The 27,462-nt window shown below is 40.3% G+C and overlaps 1 protein-coding gene across 13 annotated transcripts in view; it reads right to left on the bottom strand.

Moving 5' to 3' along the window:
- Nucleotides 1-27,462, bottom strand: part of DLG2 (discs large MAGUK scaffold protein 2) — a 1,579,821-nt gene that overhangs the window by 338,239 nt on the left and 1,214,120 nt on the right. For all 13 annotated transcript variants that reach the window (XM_050940648.1, XM_050940534.1, XM_050940523.1 and 10 more), the window contains one exon: nt 13,499-13,567. In XM_050940648.1, coding sequence (XP_050796605.1) covers nt 13,499-13,567 — 69 coding nt within the window. The remainder of the gene's footprint in view (nt 1-13,498; nt 13,568-27,462) is intronic.

The raw sequence follows: 27,462 nt of genomic DNA, 5'->3' as shown, positions 1-27,462 counted from the left end.
GACACAGCCATTGTAGGCAGCTTCGAGGTCCCTCTCCACTGCCTTTTCTGGGGCGGGGTGTGGCAGGCTCACAAGGCCTCCAGCAGGGGGTCTCAGAGGGTCAGGTACACCCTGTCACACCACTGAACAGGTATAGTGTGTGCAGGTGAAAGGCTCTAAATCCCTTTAACAGTCCTCTGAGCTGTCCAGTCGCTCTGTGTTTCATCTAATCTAAACATTAATCCTAAAGGCTGCCTGCAACACAGTAGCAAGTTAGTCACTGAAAATACTGTCCACACTGTAGCTTTCCTAAAGCCTGCTGCATTTGTTCATCCTCATGTAATCGCTTGCTCCCTTGTTCTAGCTGCTAAAATAAATGTAGGGCTAGAATTGTGATATGCTTTTCAATGTACTGCAACAGAAACAAATTTTCAATCCTGCGGACAACTAAATTTGTAAAAGTGTATGGAAGCATCTCCTTCCAAAACCTCCTAATACACTTAATCTACTACCTGATTGGTCCTCAAACATTTTCAGATCCTAATATACCAAAACCACCGGTTCAAAGCATGAAGGCTACAATTTGTCCCTAGTCCCGCAAACACTGAAATATGTACTTAGCTTTACTCATGTGTGTAATTCCATTGGAGTCAATGGGACTACTTCAGTGAGTCATGTTACTTAGGTGTTGATGTGACTGCAGAATCAGGGCCTCAGTCTTTACAAATGAACTCCTATTGAAATTAGTGGGTGTTTGCCTGAGCAAAGGCCCATTACTGACACTCAGATGGTGACCTTAGTCTCATGATAATTTTCAAGTAAACTGTCTCCCTGCTGATTGATTCTTGTGTTTGATTTTTAAAAACAGACAAAAACAAAGGAGCATTTTTTGTAAGGTTATTGTATAAAGGAAACTGAACCCTTCCTGGGAGGTATTTATCATGCTCTACGTGGCCTCCCAATCTCCATTTCCTTCTTTATACTGGGTAGTTAGAGAACAGGTCACAAAACAGCTCTGGGGAAAGCTACATATAGTTCAGTTTTTGTATATCCTGGGGATTGTTTATATACAAAAGGTCAAGTATTTCTAACAAACAAGCAGATAAAGGTTTTCTCTCTTGGGTAGCTGCCACTCATTTGTTACATAGCAATGAATTTAGAATTACCATGGGCACCTGAAGGTCAGATTTAACATAATTCAGGTTGTCATAAACAGATGATTAAGGGTTAATGTCTCTTTTACCTGTAAAGGGTTAAGAAGATCAGTAAACTTGGCTGATACCTGACCAGAGGACCAATAGGGGGACAAGATACTTTCAAATCTTGGTGGAGGGAAGTCTTTGTTTGTTTGTTTGTTTTTTTGTTCATTGTTCACTCTTGGGGCTAAGAGGGACCAGAGGTACACCCAGGCTTTCCCAATCTTTCTGAATCAGTCCTTCATGTTTCAAAATTGTAATAGATAGGCAAGGCAGATTAGTCTTATGTTTGTTTTCTCAACTGGTAAATGTGTCTTTTTGCTGGAAGGATTTTTACCTCTGTTTGCTGTAACTTTGAATCTAATGCTGGGGGTGGGGGGAGGCATCCCTCTAGTCTATATGAATCTGAGTACCCTGTAAAGTATTTTCCATCCTGCTTTTACAGAGATAATTTTTACCTTTTCTTTCTTTAATTAAAAGCTTTCTTTTTAAGAACCTGACTGATTTTTCCTTGTTTGAGTCTGAACTCACCAGGGATTGGTGGGGGGAAAACGAGGGGGATGGTTAATTCCTCTTTGTTTTAAGATCCAAGGAGTTTGGATCTGTGTAAGCCTCTCAAGGCAACCCAGGGAGGGGAAAGTCGGGGGGTGGGGGAAAGAGGGGGATGGTTAATTTCTCTTTGTTTTAAGACCCAAGGGGTTTGGGTTTTGGGTTCCCCAGGGAAGGTTCTGGGGGAACAGAAAGTGTGCCAGACACTAACATTCTGGCTGGTGGCAGAGCACCAGATTTAAGCCAGTAATTAAGCTTAAAAGTGTTCATGCAGGTCCCCACTTTTTGTACGCTAAAGTTCAAAGTGGAGGAAAAACCTTGAGACAGGTCTTCTGGGTTTAAATGGATTGAGAAATCAAGTATTTATACAGGTAATGTTGGCTAATGGCTAGAACACTGGATTAGGCCTCGGAAGACCAGCGCTCTAGTCCCAACTCTAACTCTGGTCCTACTTGGTTATCAGGGGCAACTTATTTCAACTCTCTGTGCCTCAGTTTCCCAATCTGTAAAACAGGAATAATGATGTTAACTTCCTTTGTAAAGCTGATTAAAAACACTATATAAGAGCTAGGTATTATTATTTACTTGGATATTTAACATTGAAAAAATGCAGTAAAGCTGAACAAACATTTCTATACAGCATCCAGATGAGAAAGCAGACTCATAGTCCCTGTTAGTTTAGTATTACTGTATGACAGGCAGCTTGGGGATCCAAACATGAACACCCAACACTATAGCCAAAATAGGTCAATGCAGCGGGGCATTTACTGGCTACTAAGCTATACAGTTTGACAAAGAGTTGGCTGTGTTAATAATCAATACCATTTGACCAAGGCAGCAGCTTTATGACTGAAACCCTGACAGCACTGTTTTGTAATTCTGGCCTCTTGACAGCACAATTCACATTTTGTTCTTGGGTGATTATCTTCTGAGGAAGCTCAAACAGTGATGGGTAAAATGTCAGGAGCTGTGATTAGAACACAGGAGTTCTTGGCTCCCAGTCTTTCGTGCAATCCATTTTGTTCCATTTCAGTGCATCTCGCAGAGAAGGGCTCAATAATAAAGCACTTTACTTTAGGGAAAGTCACTGGTAATATTGATATCGGGAAAAGTCATGGGAAATGAAGGACACGAACCAGTTTTCAGATATCACAAGTAATTGGTAGATATTATGGATTTAGTAAGTAACAACACATGGCACCTACACATTGTTTTTTATCTGAGGACACCAAAGCACTTTTATAACAATAATAAATTAAACCTCACAGCAACTCCCCGGAAGTAGATAAACTGAGGCAGAAGAAGACTGGGCCACTTGCCCAAGGTTAAACAAATAAATACACAAATGAGCTGGTCACAGAACTGGAAACTGAACCTTAAACCTTAAATTCAGTTCTATGCTTTAACCATCAGATCACATTCCAGGCACCAAGTAGGTATTATGTTTTAATATGTGCTTGAGATTATCTGTTGCTAATAACGTGGGAAGGGACTAGTCTAATGACACTTTAGTTGAATTCCAAAGAAAGAGTTAAATACGGAGGGACTAAAGGTTGGCTTCTGACATATTTAGCTATTCATCTGGCATATAAATTGCTCAATTTAGAGTCATCTTCTTTTGAAATGATGATTAAAGATAACTGGGAACAGGAGCTTCAGTTGTCATTGTCCAAGGGGGACTAGGAGAACAACTGGAAAATGACAATAGGAAAACTTCTCTCCCTCTCTTCTATTAATATTTTATAAGAACAAAATTCAAATAGAACTGAGTGGCATGCAGGTATTTGCTTTATGTTAAGTAATGGAGATCCTCAAAAAATGAAACAAGTCAAGAGTATATTGTGCTGGTAAATATACAATAAGCTTAATGGATTTTTAATGAATGGAAATAATAAACAGCAGTTTAGAAATGGTAAGTTTTCTTATAGTAAACAAGCCAAGCAGAAAGTACTGTTTGCCTGCAGAAACACAACAACCAAAGCAAAGCAAGGGATAGTAATTTCAAGTAATGGACTGATTTTTAAAAATCTTACTATATTCAGACACTAGATGGGGCTATCCAGCTATTGTAAAGGCACACTCAAAAGCTCAGACACTGTTTTTTCAATGTTTTTGAAATACATTCCCCCCCCCCCTTTTCAGTTAAATAGCATATTTAAATATTTTTTTAGATAAATGAGGCTGAAAGTGTGCTTCCAGGTGCCAGTGCAGCCTCTTAGCACTTTTGTATGTTCTCTGCTCTGCTGCTGCTTTGTACCAGAATACAGATAGAGCAGAGCAGTTTAGACACCAACCATGAATTAGGCAGGGAGACTGAAGAGAAAAAATCACAATCTGAGAGAAGGAAGCATAAAACAAGAGAGTGTGAGAGAGAGAGAGACAGAGAGTAAATGAAGGACTGAAAAGAGAGAATTGGATAAAGGAGTGTAGATAGGAGAGACGACAAAGAAAAGAAAAGGGAAAAAGAAGGAAAAGACAAGAGGAGCAGACGCAAACGGAGGAAACAAAGACATAACAAGATAGAAATCATGATGGGGAGGAATAGCCAAGCAAAGAGTTGTAATCCTCATAAGTGATCCAAAGCATTTCTTCCACTGAGTTATAAATGTGTCTATTTTGATAACCTAAAAGATAGACTAGGTCTTCACAACAGGGAATTTGTCATATGTATATGTTCTATAAAGCATTGCACAAATTTGCAGAGCTAGATATTATTAAATGAATATTGTACAATAAGTATATAGTAATAAAATGCTACTGGAAAATTTTCAAAAGTGTCAAAATAATTTAGGAGCATAAATTCCAATGGGTGCTTCTAAAAATTTTAGCCTGCATAACAAAACAATTTTTCACTCTTACCAGGTAAGTCATGGTTTTGGTATAAAGAGACAAATAAATATCAGGGCAAACTTGTTTTCTTTTAATTTTTTTTTTTACTTTTGTTTTTCTATTAAAGAGGCACCAACACTTCTATCTGCAAGGTTTGTATCTACCATCTTGCAAACATAATATTAGTCTCTTATTGTAGCCAACAGAATGATGCTCAAAAATCTAGGAGTCCCCACAATTTTACTTATCATAGGTACATAAATTCATAACAAGTATGGATTAAAAACCAGAGATTAAAAAAATGGCAAGATATATGTACTGTTATGAACACAAGTAACTTCTAAGGATGACTGTAACTGAAAAAAACAGTGGAAAAAATGCTTCTCTGTTTTTAATTTGCTTATTTTGTGCATTTGGCTGCATGCTTTGTGTATCACCAATTTCAGTATTTTCTCTGAAATAACACCTTGTAATAATACTTATCTACCTACCTCTCAGGAGTGTTGAGAGGATTAGTTAGTTAATTACAGTGTTTGAAACATTCAAAGAGGATTAAAAACACTAAAAACTAAGAAAAGTCAGGCCCTAGGCCTAGAGCTGCCAATTTTGGTTGGATGTATTCCTGGACATTTCATCACATGACAGAATCTTAAATTAAATATTAATCTTTAATTCCTGGAGACTCCAGGCCAATCCTGTAGGTTTGGCAACCTTACCTAGGGTGTAGCATGGTGGACATTAATCAACAAGGTCCCCCAAATTAGTAGAGACTTCTGAGAAATTTGTGCTTGATCTCCCTGTACCTCAGTTCCTCTTTGTAAATAATTCACTTACCTCACAGTGGTATTGAGAGGACCCATCCATTAATATATGTGACACTCAGATACTATGGTGATGACCACCACAGAAAATCCATGAGATTAATTATTATATTGTTATTTGTATCACAGGAACACCTAGAGGCCCTAACCAAAATCAAGGTCCTGTTGTGGCAGGCACATAGTGAGTGACAGTCTCTTCGCGAGAGAATTTATAATCTAAATACACAAGACAGGAAAAGGTTGAAAGGGAAAACAGAGGTATAATTACTTGCCCAGGGTCAAACAGTGGCAGGCCTGAGACTAGAAGCCCCAGTCTCATGTGCCCAAGTCTAGTGCACTTAACCACTAGATCATACTGCCTTCCTTAAATAATTCACTACTCAAAGCAGGGTCAATGGGACCCCATGCAGGCATAGGGGTCTGTCTTCATAGAGTCAATGGCCAGATAGCCTCAACTGGTTAATTTCAGACTGCCAACTCTTTTGACATAATTCCAATTTTATTTCACCTATTTTCCTGCTTTAGCAAATTTTAATAAATCACTTTTGCACTTTTATTTCAGATAGGCAAAGAGGACCAACACAGGAAAGACCTGAAAAAGGTCATTCAAATTGAGACAGCATTCACCTTAACATGGAAACCCAGGATAAAGTGAGACTGGATCAGTATGTAAGATGTTTATAACATCTCATTCATCATGAGAGAACAATTTAAAATTTATAAAGGTTGCAGCTTTGAGATGAAATATAGATATCTAGGTATGTAAAAAATATCAAAGTCCCGATGAAGGGAAACTTAGGTATAAAAGTTTCCTTTATATCATCAATACTTCTGTTTTATTGTAATTTAGTGCCCCTGTTATCCAGTCTAGTATTTTCTCACCATATGAACCTCTGTCTTTGCTCTACTGGCAATGCTAGTTTCTGTCGCCATTTTGTTCACTTCTCCCTTAAATTATCTTTCCTCTTTTTTGTCACCCTTATGTCTGACATGAACGCCCCATCAAAAGCTGAAAAGCCACCATCTTTCGCCTTCATATCCCTCTTCTACGATGCTTACAAAACATTGCAGTTTAATAATGGTTAGGCAGGTGGCAAGGTGGGCCTACTGGTTGTTCTGCTTAATGTGTTCATTTTACTGTTATCTCCTTCTCCAGCCCTCCTCTTCCAATTCATCAGCTTCATTGACTGGGACCTCTGAATACTACTAAAATACAAACAAGATAAACCACCTTCTTACTAATTGCTGCTAGATTCATTATTGCAGCCCAGCACTGTAACCGTGCCATTTCTACACTGGACAAATGTTTTGATAAAGTGTGGGCAGGGCTGGCTCTAGGTTTTTTGCCACCCCAAGCAAAAAAAATTTTGGCTACTCCCCATCCCAGCCCTGGGCTTTCCCCCGCACTCCCCTGCTGCCCCAGCCCTGGGCTTCCTCCTTCCCCCCCACCAGTGCCCCCTACACACACCTCCTGCCGCCCCAGCCCTGAGATCTCCACCCCCCCACCTGCACCCTCCTTCCGTCGCAGCCCTGGGTCACTGGTAACTCGCTCCCAGGGTGGGTTATTCAGCAGGAATTTTGGATGTGCATAAAACACAGACAGGATTGGTTCCCATATGGTTACAGAGCTGCAGTAAAGTGGAACAATTTTCAGCTTGTGTGACTGGAGGATATCTGGATGCATTTTATAAGACTGTCCTCCATAAATGAGGTGCCTTTATTATTATTTTGTTCCACTCTTTCTTTCTATGGGGAATTTGCCAATGCAATATCACTGTCTTCCTTTTAAACAAACAAACAAAAAGGCAACAGCTGTTGAAAATAGCAATTCCAGCCCTAACAACCACGAGGAAGCATTTCTTGCTCAATTTTATCCTACTATTCCTACAGCAAGTTACAGTGGATGGTGGCAGGGTGGAGCTACGCTCCCTCCCTGTGGAGTGTCCTGTTTTTTGAATGTTAAAATATGGTCTCCCTACCCTTCACTGTGCAACTCTTCACTCACAGCATGCTGCCGCATGAGGTCCCCCTCCTTCCTTTCCAGTTGGTGGTGGCCAGGGGAATGCTGGGAAATGTAGTTCTTTCCCTGCTTCAGGGCTGGCTCTATAGGTAGGGAGCTAACCAAGGTACTACAGCTCCCAGAGCCCCCTGTTGGTTCTAAGGTCCCATGCTGTCCCTGCGGCCCCTGTAAATGGGCTGCCCAAGCAGGTGCTTGCTTTGCTGGTGCCTAGAGCTGCCCCTGAGTGTGGGACATTCATGTTGCATTAATATAGACTAAAAAGTAGCATAGGAAAATGATCATTATTTTGTTGTTTGGGTTCCATTTTATTAAATATACAGCTTCTGACATACAAATTCTTAGATCGTCCAGCCATTTGTGCCATAATAATTTATTGTGCAACATTTAGAAAGTTCATCTTATCTACTGTATCTATTCATTATGCTTGTAATGAGTTCTTTACTCTTACTAATTTGATTCCTGCTATTTTGGCATTTCTTGATTGCAAATGCATGACTTCATACTGATTTGGTCAGTTTTCCAGAATCCAGCAGACACAGCAGTATTTCAGATAAAGGTCAGGCTTGGTGGTGAAAACAGATAAGCTTCACCTTGCAAAGCACAAACAAAAACTCCAGTGTGAGATGTGTAAGGTGTTTAAATCATATGGCAGTATTCCTTCCCACTCACCTTCATTTTTCAAGTTATGAGTAGCAAACGGGCCACTGGTGGGGACTGAACTCCTCTCACAAGGGCAAAATAGAAGAATGTTAAAGTCAGTGGGGCTGCCCAAGAGACAGAAAAATGATTACATGGACTTAAGCCAAAGTACTTCATGTTCAGATCATTTAATATAACTTGTGTTATGCTGGTGTCTCTGGTTGAAGCTACCTTTCTAGTAGAAACCCTGACAGAGTGATTGACAGATTGATTTAATGTTTTGGGGCATATTACCCAAGATGTTTTGAGTATTTTGGGGTTCAAAAATGAAGTCACCATAAAAATCAGTATAAAGTCATACCTACATACAACAGAGTACAGGGTTTGCAATGGCTTCGCCCCACAATTATCCCCTCCCAGAGAGGTGGAGGTGGCAGAATGGACCTCCTTTCTCCTTTCCAAGCTTTTTGCATGGCTGATGCAGAGAATTTTGCAACTGGCTGAAAGTTCATGCAGACAGACTGATATTAATTTCCAAACCACAACCATGAACATAAGAATTTAAGAATGGCCATATGGGGTCAGACCAAAAGTCCATCGAGCCCAGTATCACATTGTTGACTCATATTCAATTTGTGATCCACTCTAACCCCCAGATCCTTTTCAGCGGTATTAGTGCCTACCCAGTTATTTACCATTTTGTAGCTGTGCATTTGATTTTTCCTAAGTGCAGAATTTTGCACTTGTCTTTTTAAAATTTCATCTTGTTGATTTCAGACCATTTCTCCAATTTGTCAAGGTCATTTTGAATTCTAATCCTGACCTCCAAAGTGCCTGTAAACCCGTCCAGCTTGGCATCATCTGCAAATTTTAAAAACATACTCTCCATTCCATCATCCAATTTATTAATAAAAATATCAAATATTGCTGGATCCAGGACAAACCCACATGGGATCCATTAGATGCATACTCCCCGTTTGGCGGTGAATGGTTAATAACTACTCTGACTACAGTCTTTCAACCAATTTTGCACCTTTTAGTAATTTCATCTAGACCACATCTCCCTACTTTGCTTATAAGACTGTCATGTGGGTCTGTATGAGAAAAGCCTTACTAACATGAAGGTATAAAACTTCTACAGTTTTAGCCTCCCATCCACTAGTCCAGTAACCCTGTCAAAGAAGGAAATTAGGTTGGTGTGGTATGATGTGTTCTTTACAAATCTTTTTTGACTATTACTTATATATATATATATATAGGTGCTTACAAATTGATTAAAGAGACAAGGTGGGTGAGGCAATATTTTTTATTGGACCAACTTCTGTTGGTGAGAGACAAACTTTCAAACCACACACAGTTCTTCATCAGGCCTGGGAGAGTACCCCGAGAGCCATGGCTAAATGCAAGGTGGAACATATTATTTAGCATGAGTAACTAGCACTTATTCTAAGGGACCATTCAAGGTAGAATGGCCTGTTAACACTTCTGCAGACATAGGACAAAAAGAGGGGGTTAGTGGGTTAAAGATTGTTTTAATAAGACATACATCTAGTGTCTCTGTTCAGTCCATGATTGTTAGCGTTTAGCAGAGTTACGAATTTAAGCTCCCAGGCTTGTCTTTTGAAAGTATTGTCCAGGTTTTCTTTGAGGATGAGGACTGACAGGTCAGATATAGAGTGATCACTTTGTGAAAAGTGTTCACCCACAAGTGATAGGGTCTTTTATCATTTTCCTGTATGAGTTCATCCAAGAGTGTAATGGTTATCTGGTTTCACTCACATAATTGTTATTGGGGCATTTAGTGCACTGGATGGATGAGGTATACTGTATATTGTGAGAGGCATGCGTAGGATCCATGGATCTTGAAAGGTATGCTGTGGGGGATGTTGATCATTGTAACAGTGGTGATATGTTTGCAAGTTTTGCCAGGTGTAAATAATTTTGTGCCTTAGCCTTTCTTATTTTGTCTCTATATGCTTGTGTTATTCTTTTGTACTCCTCCTTAGAAATTTCCCCATATTTCATCTTCTTGTAAGATTACTTTTTGATTTTCTGGTAAAGAGCTCTTGATACAGACTCTTTGGCCTGAATAGGCCTATTACTATTATTCTTAACTTTCCTTTGCATCAGGATAGTTTGCTCTTACAGCTATAATATTGTCTCTGGGAAATTAACAGCTCTCCTGCACTCCTTTTTCCCTTGAACTTTACCTAGTAGTTCTCTGAGTTTGTTAAAGTCTGATTTTTTGAAGTTTATTGTCCTTATTCTGCTATTCTCATTCCTTCCTTTCCTTAGAATCATGAAATCTATCATGTCATGATCACTTCCACCCAAATTGCCTTCATCCTTCAGATTCACAACCAATTCCTCCCTGTTGGTCAGAATCAAATCTACAATGGCTGTCCTCTGGTTACTTCCTTTACAGTCGGTATCACTTATATATTCCAAGAACTTACTGGACATTTTGTGTTTTGCTGTGTTACTTATCCAACTGATGTCTGAGTAGTTAAAGTCTCCCATTATTAACGAGTCTTGAGTATTAGATATTTCTGTGATTTATTTTAGAAATGCCTCATCCACCTCCTACTCCTGATTTGGTGGCCTGTAGTAAACCCCATCTATGACATCTCCCTGTTTTCCCCCTATTGTTTTCACCCAAATATTTTCAGCTAGTCTGCATCTCACCTCCTTCTGGACCTCTCAACAATTATATATATTTTGATATACAGTGCATCATTGCCTCCTTTTCCCCTCTGCCTTTCCTTCCTAAACAAGCTAAACCCCTCTATGCCAATTCCAGTCCAGTCATGAGATGTATCTCATCATGTCACTTTGATGCCAGTTAAGTCATGATTTAGCTTATGTACTAATAATTCCAGTTCTTCCTGTTTATTCCTCGCATTCATATTTTACATATTCGCACAGTCAACCTGTGGAACTCTTTGCCAGAGGATGTTGTGAAGGCCAAGACTATAACAGGGTTCAGAAAAGAACTAGAAAGTTCATGGATGATAGATCCATCTATGGCTATTAGCCAGCATGAGTAGGGATGGATCACTGATGATTACCTGTTCTGTTCACTCCCCGTGAAGCACCTGGCATTGGCCACTGTTGGAAGACAGGATACTGGGCTAGATGGACCTTTGGTCTAACCCAGTAGGGCCATTCTTATATTGTTACATTCTTACATTCTTATATTCATTGTTGTGGTTTGGAAATTAGTTATCAGTCTACCTGCATGAACTTTCAGCCAATTGCAAATTCCACTGTATCAGCCATACAAAAAGCTTGGAAAGGAGAAGGGAAGTCCATTCTGCTACCTCCATCTCTGTGGGAGGGGCTCAGCCACTGCCACTCTAATTGTGGGGTGAAGCCACTGCAAACTCTGTATCCTGTTGTATGTAGGGTCCCAGATTACCTTGATCCAGCCCAGGGCCTAGTATTGAGGAGTCTTCCCCCAACCCAACACCAATTAGAGCATTGTTTTGTATCTAAAATAAATTTAGATTTGGTATGCATGGTATGGGGAAGGAAGTGTTAGTGAATGAGAGAACAAGAGGACGACGACATTTCCCTAACTCTGATAGTCTGACATTGACTCAATTCTGAAAGTAAAAAGAAAAAAAAAAAAGGACAGGCATTGCTTGCTTATTGGGTCATGTTATACTTTTTTGCTCTAGGCCGTTTTTGCAGTAATGGAATTTTACACACAGTGAGTCAGAGGGGAGAATCAAAACTAAAATTAACACTAGCCCTCTGAAAGAAGCCAGTGCAACCAAAATCCAAGCATTCCATACAACTGTCTGTTGTCTCGATATTATTAAAGACATGAAAGCGGTTGACTTTGGTTGTGGATGAATCATCTTTCCCCCCATTAGTTTTGTGAAAATTTAGCCATCTGTATATGCAGATTTGCATTTTTACAATTAAAATCACTCACAGACACAAGCATCGGATAATTTTTCTATAGCAGACAGCTCTTGTTCCATCTCCCGAATTACTGTATTCAGTTTTGAGCATAATTGGCTACACTGAAAGAAACTCACCCATACAGTAATATGGCTAACATGGATTAGAATCAGACATCAGTAAGAATTTCCATGATTAGTGTGAAAAATTTTTCTGTTTTTACATATAAATGTTAACTCGAGGCAAGTGAAGTGAACTCAAGTGATGGCACTCAGATTACTTCCATGACAGATTAAGTGTCCTGAGTGTTAATTAGGATATGTCCATCAGAAATACTGAACTTGATGCTCGCTATATTTAGTAAGTCACAAGGTCTTTAATTAAGCTTCACTGAATTTTAAAATACATGAATGAGCTTTTTCTTCTATGCAATTTTTCACTGCAGCAATGGAGTTCAAATTAATTTCTATAGCACACTGGTAAAAACAAAGCAATGAGAGAAAACACCAAATGGACCACACACAAAAATGTAAACCAACCCCCAACAATACCTGATAACTACACCATATCTCACCTGCCAATAAACCAAAACAAATAACCCCCTTGGAGCTAACATGCTATTTGCTGCCATCACATTGTTTTTGTCTTGTCTATGAGATTATTTTATCAAGACAAAGACTGTCTGCTACTCTGTGTCTGTAAATGCCTACCACAAAGGGCCCCAGATCTTGGTTGGTCACTAGGCACTACTGTGATAAACATGATTATCAATAATAATAATTAAAATATGCATGCAGGGAACTCAGAAACTTGCTTGTCAACTTACACTTTGGAAAGTGAATATTGGCAATGTCTTATCCACTCCAGCTGATGGGTTCAAAGCTCCTCAGTAAAACCACCACACAATTGTACTTTTCTGTTGCATATCAGTGCTTTCAGCAATTCTTTTCCTAATGTTAATTTTTTCTGCAGATCCTCCAAAAGCTTCAAGGATTTCAGGAAAGCTACAGAAGACCTTTGCCCTCCACAGCAATGCTATTTGCATTTACACATTGGCGCCTGGTTCCGACAGCCTCGACACTCCACCTAGCTGGTTCCCCTGCAGCTATAAATCTTAGCCACCACGGGGAAAAGGAGGCATTTTAATGCTACTGGGGATATTTGCACCTGCAACTGGGCCAAGAGATCTGCAATAAAACCCCATGTTGCCTCCCTTAAAGTCCTGTTGACTGAGTTTGGGTGGCTGAGAGGGAAAGGCATCCATCAACCTTCTGCTCCACCATGAACCAATTCCAAAAATGCACAGTAGGTTTGTTCTTGCAATCTAAACCCCATTTAACAGTAGATCCCTCCTGGAGGTCACAGAAGGGGAGTGCCATACCTTCCAACATGGAGACTTTGTGTATTTCATCTGGTATTAGTACTGGGTCAGAGAGATTTTTTCCCCCTTCAATCTGGTAAATGTCAGTGTACAATTGGAGATAGAGAGAGACAGACAGAGAGAGAGAAACCCAGCTTCCATATTAAGCAGCTCAAGAGACAGAGAACAGCCTTACCCTTCCAGAGAAATGGTTCGTTGTAAGCTCATTGTGGGTGGACGCGTTGCAGTGCTGTGCTGGGAATGACTGTATAGACAAGGAAGAATAAAGAAAAGTATTTGTTAAAGAAATATGACTCTACTTGCTGATTTTCTTGTTCTTACTGTAATGGGTAGCTACAATTAAGATATAACAGATGACCCAGAAATAATTACCAGATTACTGAAATTACTGAGAGATATTCCTATGCATCTCTCATATATACTGATCCTTGTGCTCTCTCTCTCTTTGGATAATAAGGGGAAGAAACCAATTATCTTGTCTCCTGTTTAATAAGATGTTATTCCTCATTAAAAACAGATTATAACTAGACAGACTTGGAAGGATCTATCCTTTAAAAAAATGTATGAATACAAAAGATTGTATTTTTCAAGTGACTTAAAACAACTCAGATGCTAATTGTTATTTATATAAAATGTAGCAGTAGAACAACTGGGAAATGAAATCAAAGTGCTCTTATCAGCATAGTTCTCTATGCTAATTTTTTATTGTTTGCTAAGTAGAATTTTCAGCAAAAGATTTTGCAATCTGCATCTCTATAACTTATAACTATGGAAATGTTTTCCAGTGGATTTTAGATGGAGGGAGATATTGATTATTACAGACATTTACTATTAATAGCTACTGTTTTAAAACCAAATAATTTTCAGCACAGGCCAAACTGTGGATACACAATGTAAACAGAAACTGGATAATAGCTTTTATTAAAATAAGTATGATAATAAAGGCAATAATAGACCCCCAGTCTGAACTGACTTGCATCACCAAAATTAAAATAGTTGACTGCCAGCAGTAGTATTGGATTTGACATTAAATTAAAGAATACGCACCAGGAGAAGTGGGGGAATTAGATAAAAGTAACACAGATATTTTGATGGTTAAAACAAGTCACATATAGTTCAATCATTGTATTGACTCTCCCAGAAATTTAGTCGTGGGGCTGGGTAGAATTGTTTCATCACTTTTAAAAGCACAACCTTCTGGAAGCTACACTTCTAGAAGTAATATAAAATGATAATGTCCCTTCTAGATAGTAGCAGATGTAATTATGAACTCACCAGCTATTTCAATGCTTGCCTATAGTGAAGCTATTAGCACCCTAAATATGATATATAACCAGAAACCATTTGGTAATCCTCAAGCTATGGTTTCTAGAGCTGGCCAGAAAATTGAAATCTCTTCCTGTGAAAGATATTTTTCTGTATGAATCAGGAAGGAAGTTCCAAAAAAATACCATTTGGGGTGAACCAAAACAGAATTTTTGAGGTTACTGACTGTCTGCCTGGCTCCTCAGGAGTCAGCTGCCTGGGGAGGCAACCAGCTCAGGAGCAGGGCAACCATGGGAGCTACTCAGCTGGGGAGCTAGCCACCCAGTTCTTTGAGTAGCCCATGGAACAGGGGGCAGGCTAGGCTGATGAGCTTTGGAGCCCACCAGACGGGCTGTGGTGCAACCTGGAACCCATGGGATCCTGGTTTCCCAGTCAGTCCTCCAGGTGAACTGCCAAGAAGCTGGAAAGCTGGAGCTTTCATTTCAATATTCCTGAGGAAAATGTTGATTTTGTGGAAACGGCACTATCCATTGGAAAATCATTCTATTGGAAAATTTCTGAGCAGCTCCAGTGGTTTCTCTCATACCAACTCATGACTGATTGCAAAACCTGTTGCGTGCGCGCGCACACACACACACACAGAGGAGGGCCATTTAGGGTCTGGGGCAAAAATCTGTCTGGGGATTGATCCTACTTTGAGCAGGGGGTTGGACTAGATGATCTCCTGAGGTCCCTTCCAATCCTGATATCCTATGAGTCCTATGACTTCAAAGATCCAGTGGGGACAGTAGTATACAGTCGCTTCAGTACCGCACTGGAGAACTTAGAATATCAGTAGTTGAACCAGTTCTGCTCTAATACTGGCACAAATCAAATGGAAAGATTCCCACTGGTCACTGTGGTAGCAGGGTTGGGCCCATTGACAGAAGGCAGCAGAAATTTCACAGGGCTCTATTGTGATTAGTTTAAGTGTTTACATGGTATAAATTTTGGTTCTACTACACTGTGTAGGAAAAATAAACTTTAATGCCGTTATATATCATTGATCCACTAAGTTACAGTTTTTGCCTTTTGCTATAAAGCACTATACAGTTATTGAACAACTATGACAGTCTGTTAGCATTAAATACTGCATTATATTTTCATTAAAAACTAAGCTCAACGTCAGTGGTATCACACGTATATCTTACTGTTCATTTCATTTTGCTGCCTAACCAATATATGCTGTGTGATGGACGACACAATTCAATAAACAATGTCATTTCTCTAACTGTTTAGCATATGAAGTTGTAACATATGGCACTGTACCACAGGGCAAGCACTCCACTTGCTCCCCACTTTCATTTCCAATAGCTAGTGCTTCACATTACTTCAATTTTTAGTGTATGTTGTGAAGTGGTAAATAGAATTAGAAATAAATGGTCAGTTTTCAGAATGGAGAGACTTAAATAGTGGTGTCTCCCAGAGATCTGTACTGGCCTAGTGTTGTTCAATATATTCTTAAATGGGAAAAAGGGTAAACAGTGAGGTGGCAAAATTTGCAGATGATACAAAATTACTCAGGATAATTAAGTCCAAAGCAGACTGCGAAGAGTTACAAAAGGATCTCACAAAACTGGGTGAGTGGGCAACAAAATGGCAGATGAAATTCAATGTTGATAAATGCAACGCAATGCACATTGGAAAACATAATCCCACCAAGCATATAAAATGATGGGGTTTAAATTAGCTGTTACTACTCAAGAAAGAGATCTTGACAAGGGTGATGTCATGCTAGGAGTCTACTACAGGCTACCTAACCAAGTGGAAGAGGTGGATGAGGCTTTTTTTAAACAACCAACAAAATCATCCAAAGCCCAAGATTTGGTGGTGATGAGGGACTTCAGCTATCCAATTATATGTTGGGAAAATAACACAGCGGGGCACAGACCATCCAATAAGTTCTTGGACTGCATTGCAGACAACTTTTGATTTCAGAAGGTTGAAAAAGCTACAGGGGGGAAGCTGTTCTAGACTTGATTTTAACAAATAGGAGGAACTCATTGAGAATTTGAAAGTAGAAGGCAGCTTGGGTGAAAGTGATCATGAAATCATAGAGTTCACAATTCTAAGAAAGGGTAGAAGGGAGTACAGCAAAATAGAGACAATGAATTTCAAGAAGGTGGATTTTGGTAAGCTCAGAGAGCTGATAGGTAAGGTCCCATGGGAATCAAAACTGAGGGGAAAAACTACTGAGGAGAGTTGGCAGTTTTTCAAAAGGACACTACTAAAGGGCCAAAAGCAAGCTATTCCGCTGGGTTGGGAAGATAGAAAATGTAGCAAAAGACCACCTTGGATTAACCACGAGCTCTTACATGATCTAAAAAATAAAAAAGAATCATATAAAAAATGGAAAATAGGACAGATTACAAAGGATAAATATAGGCAAACAACACAGAAATGCAGGGGCAAGATTAGAAAGGCAAAGGCACAAAATGAGCTCAAACTAGCTACAGGAATAAAGGGAAACAAGAAGACTTTTTATCAATACATTAGAAGCAAGAGGAAGACCAAGGACAGGGTAGGCCCACTGCTCAGTGAGGAGGAAGAAACAGTAACAGGAAACTTGGAAATGGCAGAGATGCTTAATGACTTCTTTGTTTCGATCGTCACCGAAAAGTCTGAAGGAATGTCTAACATAGTGAATGTTAATGGGAAGGGGGCAGGTTGAGAAGATAAAATTAAAAAAGAACAAGTTAAAAATCACTTAGAAAAGTTAGATGCCTGCAAGTCACCATGGCCTGATGAAATGCATCCTAGAATACTCAAGGAGCTAATAGAGGCAGTATCTGAGCTTCTAGCTGTTATCTCTGGAAAATCATGGGAGACAGTTGAGATTCCAGAAGACTGGAAAAGGGCAAATACAGTGCTCTTCAATAAAAAGGGAAATAAAAACAACCCAGGGAACTACAGAGAAGTTAGTTTAACTTCTGTGCCAGGGAAGATAATGGAGCAAGTAATTAAGGGAATTTGCAAACACTTGGAAGGTAGTAAGGTGATAGGGAATAACCAGCATGGAATTGTAAAGAACAAATCATGTCAAACCAATCTGATAGCTTTCTTTGATAGGATAATGAGTCTTATGGATAAGGGAGAAGCGGTGGATGTGGTATACCTAGACTTCAGTAAGGCATTTGATAACGGTCATGCTTGATATTCAAAAAACTAGGCAAATACAACTTAGATGGGGCTACTATAAGGTGGGTGCATAACTGGCTGGACAACCATACTCAGAGAGTAATTATTAATGGTTCCCAATTCTGCTGGAAAGATATAACAAGTGGCGTTCCGCAGGGTTCTGTTTTGGGACCAGCTCTGTTCAATATCTTCATCAACGACTTAGATATTGGCATGGAAAGTACGCTTATTAAGTTTGCAGATGATACCAAACTGGGAGGGACTGCAACTGCTTTGGAGGATAGGGTCATAATTCAGAATGATCAGGACAAATTAGAGAAATGGTCTGAGGTAAACAGGATGAAGTTTAACAAAGACCAATGCAAAGTGTTCCACTTAGGAAGGAACAATCAGTTTCACACATACAGAATGGGAAGAGACTGTCTAGGAAGGAGTATGGCAGAAAGGGATCTAGGGGTTATAGTGGACCACAAGCTAAATATGAGTCAACAGTGTGATGCTGTTGCAAAAAAAGCAAACATGATTCTGGGATGCATGAACAGGTGTGTTGTGAGCAAGACATTAGAAGCCACTCTTCTGCTCTACTCTGCGCTGGTTAGGCCTCAACTGGAGTCCAGTTCTGGGCACCGCATTTCAAGAAAGATGTGGAGAGATTGGAGAGGGACCAGAGAAGAGCAACAAGAATTATTACAGGTCTTGAGAACATGACCTGTGAAGGAAGGCTGAAAGAATTGGGTTTGTTTAGTTTGGAAAAGAGAAGACTGAGAGGGGACACGATAGCAGTTTTCAGGTATCTAAAAGGCAGTCATAAGGAAGAGGGAGAAAACTTGTTCACCTTAGCCTCTAAGGATACAACAAGACACAATGGGCTTAAACTGCAGCAAGGGAGGTTTAGGTTGGACCTTAGGAAAAACTTCCTAACTGTCAGGGTGGTTAAACACTGGAATAAATTGCCTAGGGAGCTTGTGGAGTCTCCGTCTCTGGAGATATTTAAGAGTAGGTTAGATAAATGTCTATCAGGGATGGTCTAGACAGTATTTGGTCCTGCCATGAGGGCAGGGGACTGGACTCGATGATCTCTCGAGGTCCCTTCCAGTCCTAGAGTCTATGAATCTATGCTTACACAATGGGAGGAAACATTTATCAAAACCCGTTGCTAAAACCTGGCACAGAGGCAACTAAAGGAGTCAGACAAGGATTCGACCACATATTTTCAATTTGAGTGACTGACAAAAGAGAATTAAAATCTCCATCGACCCAGTAAATCCTGTAAGAATCCTAGTTTTTCTAGGAATGTCATCACTGCAAGATCTGTCCCAAAAAGGAAATCTGATCTGGCACCTCTCCTCAAGATATTTTAACCCTCGGTCACTTTTTCAAGCCATCTTCCTTATTAGAAGGAATACAATAGACTCTTGCAATCAGAGCAGAAACATTTGTGTCCATTCACAACTAATCAACACAGCTTTAATACTGAGGGTGAGATTTTCAAAAGCAATCAGCCCTGTCCTACCTCTGCTACCACTGAGGTCATGGGTTACACTCCCATTCATTTCAATAGAAGAACATTTAGATCCGTGCTTAGTGCTTGGAAAATTCCAGCCTAAATATGACTATCAACAGCAAACTGCTCACCATCCATCCATAAAGCTATGAAAAGAAAGGTTCAGAAAACAAGTGTCAAATCCTAGTAACAAACACATTTGAGGGAATGATGACCTGGTCTTAGATGTTCACAAGTGAATACAAAGAGACTACAGTCCATTCAGTAAATGAATGAATTCAGGGTTGTGAATTAGTGCTTCCATTCTAAAAGGGTCAAAATGAAGAAAGGGACCAAGCCAAACATCCTAATAAAGAAAGAGTCCAAGTTTCCAACTAAGCAGTAATACCTCATCTGCTGAATTCAAACAGAACCCAAGCATTAATATTTCACACAGATTATTTAGTACAAAACCTAAATCATAAAACTAGTTTTGACAAATCAAGTTCTTTCTAGTCGTTTTTAACACTGGAGAAATAATTATAAGAATTACATCTTAATTTTTTTTCATTTGGACCTTACAGTAGTAGAGAAAACGGTTTTTGTGTTAATGAAGAACTGCAGAAGAGTGCTGTTATTTTCTCATTCATAGATGGAGCTGCTACTAGGAACTCAGTGTTACAAACACCAGCGTTATGAACTGACTAGTCAACCACACACCTCATTTGGAATCAGAAGTAACCAATCAGGCAGCAGAGACAAAAAATATAGGCAAATAGTGTACAGTATAGTACAGTGTGATATGTAAACTACTAAAAGATATAAAGGGAAAGTTTAAAAAAAAGACATCAAGGAGTCCAATGGCACCTTACAGACCGACAGATTTATTTGGGCATAAGCTTTCATGGGTAAAAAACCCTTCTTCAGATGCATGGGGTTTTTTTTACCCATGAAAGCTTATGCCCAAATAAACCTGTTAGTCTTTAAGGTGCTACTGGACTACTCGGTGTTTTTGTGCATACAGACTAACATGGCTGCCCCTCTGATTTAAAAAAAAAGATTTGACAAGGTAAGGAAGCTGCTTCTGTGCCTGTTTCTTTTAAATTAAGATGGGTAAAAGCAGCATTTTTCTTCTGCATAGTAAAGTTTCAAAGCTGTATTAAGTCAATGTTGAGTTCTACTTTTGAAAGAACAGCCATAACATTTTGTTTAGAGTTATGAACATTTCAGTTACAAACAACTTCCAGTTCCTCAGGTGTTCATAACTGTGAGGTTCTGCTGTATTTTGTGTGCCCTCCAATTTGCCTACAGCGCCCAGGATGCCAGCAATTAATGAGGTACAGTACATAGTTATCAATGCCTCATAAAGAAAGTGACTGTTACCTCCCGCCTTACTCTTTGACATGATGCAACTGCACAAAGGCTCTCTTGTGCCCCCCACAGCACTGCAATGTCGAATCTAATTTATTGTTCACTATCACTCAATGTACATATATCAATATTTGCAATGCCCAATTTTACATCAATATTTTTCTATCTAAAAAAGTTATATTTGGAATAATATGTATAGCACGGAGTTAAGCTTTGATTCTAACATTTCTAGCAAAACAGATTCACACCCGAATAAAAAGTAATCTGTGCAGTTTGCAAATATAGACTTAGAGAGACACAGCACAGGGAGCCTCACCATAATGGCAATCCTTGTGCCTTCCTGAGGGAAAGGACTACTCAAGGTTAACACCACTCCAGATACTCTGCTTCCAGAGGGGTCAGAGAAGGAATAAGAGTTACAGCTCATCAAGGTTGGCCCAACAGAAGAGGGTGAACCCACATTATTATGATATACCATTACAATTGTGCCTGGAGGCCCCTTCTGAGATCAGGGCCCCATTGTGTAAACATGTAAGAGATTCTACAAACTAAAGAGCTTACAGATTAAATACACAAATTGTTGGAGGGGATGTAGGCCCTGTACCAGGAACAGAACTCAGGTCTCTTAACTCCCAGTTTAGGGCCCTCTCCACTGGACCAAACTGTCTCACATGACACATAATTGGTGCTGTGGCTATGCTTATTCTACACACTAAGGGGCATGTACTATGGTTTACCGTCACCATAGTTGAGCCTTTACAGCAGGGGTGATAATTCAGTATGATAGACAGGGATTTAGTTGGCACAGTTTCCATTAACAAGTGCTGTATGACAATTGCCATGCACTGATCACACTATACTAAACTACATTAGATCAATACCGATATTTTCTAGAGCTGTGCATTACTTAATGAAACTCATAAGCAAGTGAAGGTGCTCGGTTTCTAGTTTCATTACAACTTAAATCCTTGTATCTAAATACCTCTCCAGTTAATTGGAGGCAAAACTCAGGCTGAGTTTCAAGCAAATCTGAGCCATTATAGTTTCAGATGGAAACCAGGCAAATCTGAATGGTTACAGTTCAAAGCTAAACTCAGAAGCACAAAAGGAAGAATATTTGCACAAAATCCTCTGTGATCCCAAAACACCAAATAGCAGGCTGTTTAAATATATGCCAGCTGCATTATTTAATAATGGTCTAAATACACAGAAACGCTTTCCTATTGCCTAAAGAGAAGGCCTCGTCTATGTACAGTCTACCAGAGTGAGGCATTAAAACAAGTATAATTTTTATGGGATTGCTGGGGCAAAAATCCCTGATTATTGATTAAAGAGAGAGACTTGCTGCTGCTTCTGTAGCTTCTCAAAATGAGAGCTGCAGAAGTAAACAATTTATTATACAATATTCTGAAATGCTGTAAACCAGGCCAGGAAAATGTCTATCCCGACCCTGACAAATAATTTGTGTCTGAACTTCATAAAGTTTAATGACCAGAATGCATAGTTTGTGCTAATCTTTATCAATAGCCAATTTCTGATCACTAGTGTAGTCCATGATAGGGTGAATCAGAATACATGATTATAAACAGATTGCTGATACAGACTAACACGGCTCCCACTCTGATAGCTTTCCATACAGTTTCCTGGCTAAATACACTAGTCTAAATTGGAATAACTTCCTTCTCTCTGCAGATACAGTAATTAACTCTCTGATACGTACCAAAATGGGGCACATTAACTCCAATCATCCAGGCAAGGCAGTTAAAATAGGATATTCTTTGCATTAATGCAAGCAGTTTATTAAGATGGAAAGAATGATCGTAACAAAAGTGCATTAGATTACTATTACCATTTAAAATAAATTTGAAACTGCATCCTCAATATTACATGTACTCACTAATTACCTTCTGCTCTAATACTATGTTCACTGACACTTGTGTGGTACCTTCTGAATAATAGTATCTGGCTTATTTATATGCATATTGTCTTTAGGCAAGATATTTTTGGGTGTGTATTGAATGCTTGTCCTTTTCTTCAAATGGACTCTGGACAGACACCCCCTCGGCAGAGTGAGGGCCATACATATATATATGAAAAAGGGGAAATGGAAAGAAACTTACTTGCTGCCATTGATGTCAATGGAAATAAGAATGGGCCCACTGGGAATGTATGTGGGGGAGGCAGGTAATAAGAAAGATAAACATGGAAATTCTCAACATACATCCTTGAGTAATACAAGCAGGCAAAACCAAACCAGAAATAACACACACAGTACAACCACAGAAATGAGCTGAATAATGTTAATCAGAAAATAGAACAGCGGTACCAATGAACATACTGTCAAAGTGCAAGGTGAATGGCAAATGAATGCAGTATCTTAGGATGTGCTGTTTCTAATCTCTTGTAGGTGTCGGAAACATTTATGCACCTTTTGTCTTCAATGGAAACTGTGGGAACTCAGCAGTTCATAGAACACATTCAGTATTTTGCAGGATAAGGCTCTAAAATGGAGGATAAAGTTAAAACCAGGGCCACCCAGAGGATTCAGCGGGCCTGGGGTCTTCAGCGGTGGGGGGCTCCTGCTTCGGTGGTAATTTGGCGGCGGGGGTCCTTCTGCTCCGAGACCCACCGCCGAAGTGCCCCGAAGACCCGCAGCAGTGGGTCCTGCTTCGACAGTAATTCGGTGGCAGGGCGCCCCGCCGTGGGTCTTCACAGCACTTTGGCGGCGGGTCCTGGAGAGGAAGGACCCCCACCGCTGAATTACCGCCGAAGCGGGGGTCCCCCGCCGCCGAAGACCCGGAGTGGAAGAAGCTCCTGGGTCCCCGGCCCCGTGAGAGTTTTCCAGGGCCCCTGGAGCGAGTGAAGGACCCTGCTCCAGACACAATGAAAAACTCTCATGGGGGCCCCTGCAGGGCCCAGGGCAAATTGCCCCACTTGCTCCCCACCCCCCCGGGCAGCCCCGGTTAAAACAGCTAGGACAGCATTTACAATGGCTGTTAATCTTCATGTTTCTTGGCGTAAGAGGCTCACTACATGGGGTCAGGAATAAATACATCCCTGTGGTACAGCACTGCAGTACAGTCCAAGTACATTAGCTATTGATTTTGCTTTCTTCTGATACAGGCCAGATATCATACTAGGAAGAATACTAGACTAGATCGATCATTTGTGTGTTCCATTATGGAAACTCTTATGCCCCTACACAAGATTAGGCCTAGACAGCACTCATTTAAAGAAACTCCTTACATTCAATATTTGAAGAGAAAGAATTTTATCGGAGTCTTTGCTGGTCATTAAAGTGAACAGTTTAGTCATAAACCCAATGGGATACATCGAATATAACTGTATTAGAGGTTATGGACGGAGAGAGGGAGAGAAGCTGGGTTTAAAAGTTTTTAAGAATTAGTGGTGCTACAAATGTGTGAGTGAGATGATGAACAGCTAATTTATAACACTCCTGGGAATCAATATAGTGCTGTTGCCCGTTTAATAGGATAAATCCTGGGAAGACAGCAAAAGCAGTCTGAGTTTTCCTTCAGGAGAACTTTTTAGATTTTTCTTCCTGCTTGTCAACCACTTCTTATAATTGGGATACATCTTCCTGGAACCAGTTGGAAGACTTTTATTCAATTTATTTAAATAAATTTGATTTAATGTGATTCGTCAGGTTTCTGGTCTCCTCTCTTTTGGGCAAAGAGCTTTACCTTTATTAGGCTCAAACCTCCCCTTAGTACCTGCAGCTGAAAATGTACTCATCTCTTCATGAATCTTTGCACTTTGGTTCTGTTCTCCTGTGTGCTTGTTGCACCTCAAATTAGGAGCTATCAATAAATATAATCACAGCTGAATTTATACCAAGAAAATATCCTCTTCTCAACAAGGGCTATTAACAGATTTCAATTCTCATGAAGCAGCCCCAAAGGGAAGAGTCAGGCAAAAGAGATCTATCTGAAGATGGGACTACTGTGTTAACGCTTCCTAGACTATCATTACAGCCTCCTGTGTCAATTCTGCCCATTTTATTTTTGTGGATGAAGCAGTTCCACAACAAATCTGTGAGTGCTCTCCAATCAACTAATACTAAACACTTCATAGATAATACATTTATGAATCATTTGTGATGCAAAAACTGATGGCAGCTGTAAAGATGCGCCCAACAGTTTGGATGCTCATCCAAGTTTTCAAATCTTGTTACAACAGGTTTGTGTTATAATTCCAGTTTCTGTGGTATCTGATTTATGTGTCCCTATTATTTATGAAAATCCACTATTAAAATAACATTATATTTAAACAACCTTATTTTCAAGCAATAGAAGCTTGAGAAAAGAACAAGTCTGGGTAAATAAAGAGACAAGAAACCCAACGAATGAGTCAGTCATCAATTGCTCCTTCTGAGTATAAAATGCTGATTCCTGTACGAAGTAGTACAGTTTGTTTGCCTATTTCCTCATGGCCCAGCAACAGCTTTTGAGACATTGCAGCGATCTGAGGCATCTAATCTAGTTTTAATTTTCTGCAGATGTGCAATAATCTGCCTCCTACATTAAGGTTTTATCCTGATCTCTTATAGTTAGTGATTGGGTTAAGTTCTGAAACATGAGGCTTCATATCCCTTTCAAATGGTTTCTTAACTCTAATTATAACAGCTCTGGATGTTCTTGTTACCCATACAAAGGACCGTTCATGTTTTAATCTTGCTAAATCCTTATGGTTTAGCTCTTTATCCAGACTCAAAATAAATAATGGGGCTTCCCTCTGAAAATTATTCTACCGCCCAATGACATCATCTTGATTTATTTATTTATTTGGGGGGCGGGGGCTTCAAGATGCAGGCAGTGTAATGGAAGCCAAGATTTTCTTTTCATGTATAGGCTGTGCTGCAATATGAATTTGGAAGACTTCTTTTTAAATTGTGTTTTATTTGTAGTTCTTTTTAATAAATAAGTTTGAAACTTAGCAGCTCCACCACAGACATTTGTTAGACCTTGGGCAAGTCACTTAATCTCTGTGTATCTCAGTTCTTCAGCTGTAAAAATGTGGATACCAGCAATTCCCTACTTCACAGGCACGTTGTGAAGATGAATACTAGGGCTGTCAATTAATCGCAGTTAATGCCTACAATTAACTGAAAACACAATTAACATGTTAATTGCAATGGAGAGGCAGGCATCACCTGCCAAGGGACCTGACAGTGTCCAGTCAAGTGCAGTAACCCAAGCCACCACTGGAGAGTTGGAAGAGACAAGAATTGGTTCTCATCCCGGCTCCGGCGGAGAGGTAGGGATCCTTACCCCTCCGCAACGTGATCCATTGCCCCTAGCTGGCCACTTGCTCCCAGGACCAATATCCTTTCTTCCCCGCCCCATGCCATACCCCATTGTTCCCAGTGGGCCACTTTCCCCCAGGACCAACCCCCTACCCCGCGCCATGCCCCATTGCCTCCGGCCAGCCACTCGTTCCCAGGACTGACAGTTCACCCCCCCATGCCATAACCCATTGTTCCCAGCTGGCCACTTGCCACCAGGACCGCCCCGCCCCGCCCCACCCCACGCCATGCCCTATTGCCTCCAGACAGCCACTCACTCCCAGGACTGACAGAGCCTCCTCCACACCATGCCTACTCCATTGTTCCCTGCCAGCCACTTGCTCCCGGGACCAACCCTCCGGTGCCATGCCACATTGCCTCCAGCCAGCCACTCGCTCCTGGGACTGACAGCCCCTCGCAGCATGCCCCATTGCCCCGGCCAGCCACTTGCTCCGGCAGCCAACCCCCACCCTCCTCGGCTCCATGCCCCAATGCCTCCCAGCTGGCCCCTTGCTCCAGGGAGTACCCCATAGAGAACAGGGGCCTGGCAAGCTCTGCTTCTCTGCACCAGCCTCTCCTCCCCTGGCACATGCAGAGTCCCTAAGGTAAAATCCACCCTCCCTTGCAAACAAGGGCTCACTCAGCTGAAGGGGGCCTACCCAGCTCAGTAAAAGGAGTTTAATAGCACAGTGTAACAGTGCAATTAAAACTGAGATTAATTTTTTTAAATCACTTGACAGCTCTAATAAATACATTAAAAGAGTATGCGGCACTCAGAAACCATAGTACTGGGGTCATAAAAGCACCTAAGTTGGAAAGAAAATGACACTAATCTGTACTATTCACCACATGATTGGGTGACTGTTCAGGAATATTTGGCATATCTGTTTAGTTGTATAATGGTTGCAGTTCTATTGGGTGATGCCAATTTAGTTGTATTTTTTGTACAGTTTTTAATCCATCAGTTTCTGTCTCTTGACAAAGATACCCAACAACTGTTATAATGCAGAAATAGGACAATGGGTCAGTTAAAACATCAAAGAGTGACTTCAGAGAAATGGTTTACTTTCAATGGGAAAAAACTGACCGGTTTTATGCAGGTGTCTTTAAAACAGATTTTTTTTTTTGTTCTATGCTAAACCTTATGAAAAGATCTGTTTTTCTCTACTGCTCATTATTAAAAGCTAAGCTTCTGTATAGAAGTACTATGTTTGTAAGTTTATTATCTGACAGCATCTCATGCTGGCTGGATTGTGTAGGCCAAGAACAAACAGATTTACTCTTCAGATCATGTGAGGAACCCAGCCTCAATGTGCTGCTGTACACTTTTAGGGAGGAAATTATTGATGCCAAAGAGATCACGTAGAATTTTAGCTTTCGGATGAATATGTTTAGTCAACATAGGCTGAGAATGGCCTCCCTCCCCTTTCTTTCAGGGGATCAAGAAATCTCCCCTTGATGCTGAGGTGGAACCCTTTCTATGGCTTGCTGGAGGAGAAGGGAGTCCACTTTCCTGGAGAAGCTCCTTGTGAGAGTG

This window comes from Gopherus flavomarginatus, chromosome 1 (assembly GCF_025201925.1).
Source record: "Gopherus flavomarginatus isolate rGopFla2 chromosome 1, rGopFla2.mat.asm, whole genome shotgun sequence".
NCBI lineage: Eukaryota > Metazoa > Chordata > Testudines > Testudinidae > Gopherus > Gopherus flavomarginatus.
This window is presented reverse-complemented; position numbering and strand designations above follow the sequence as displayed.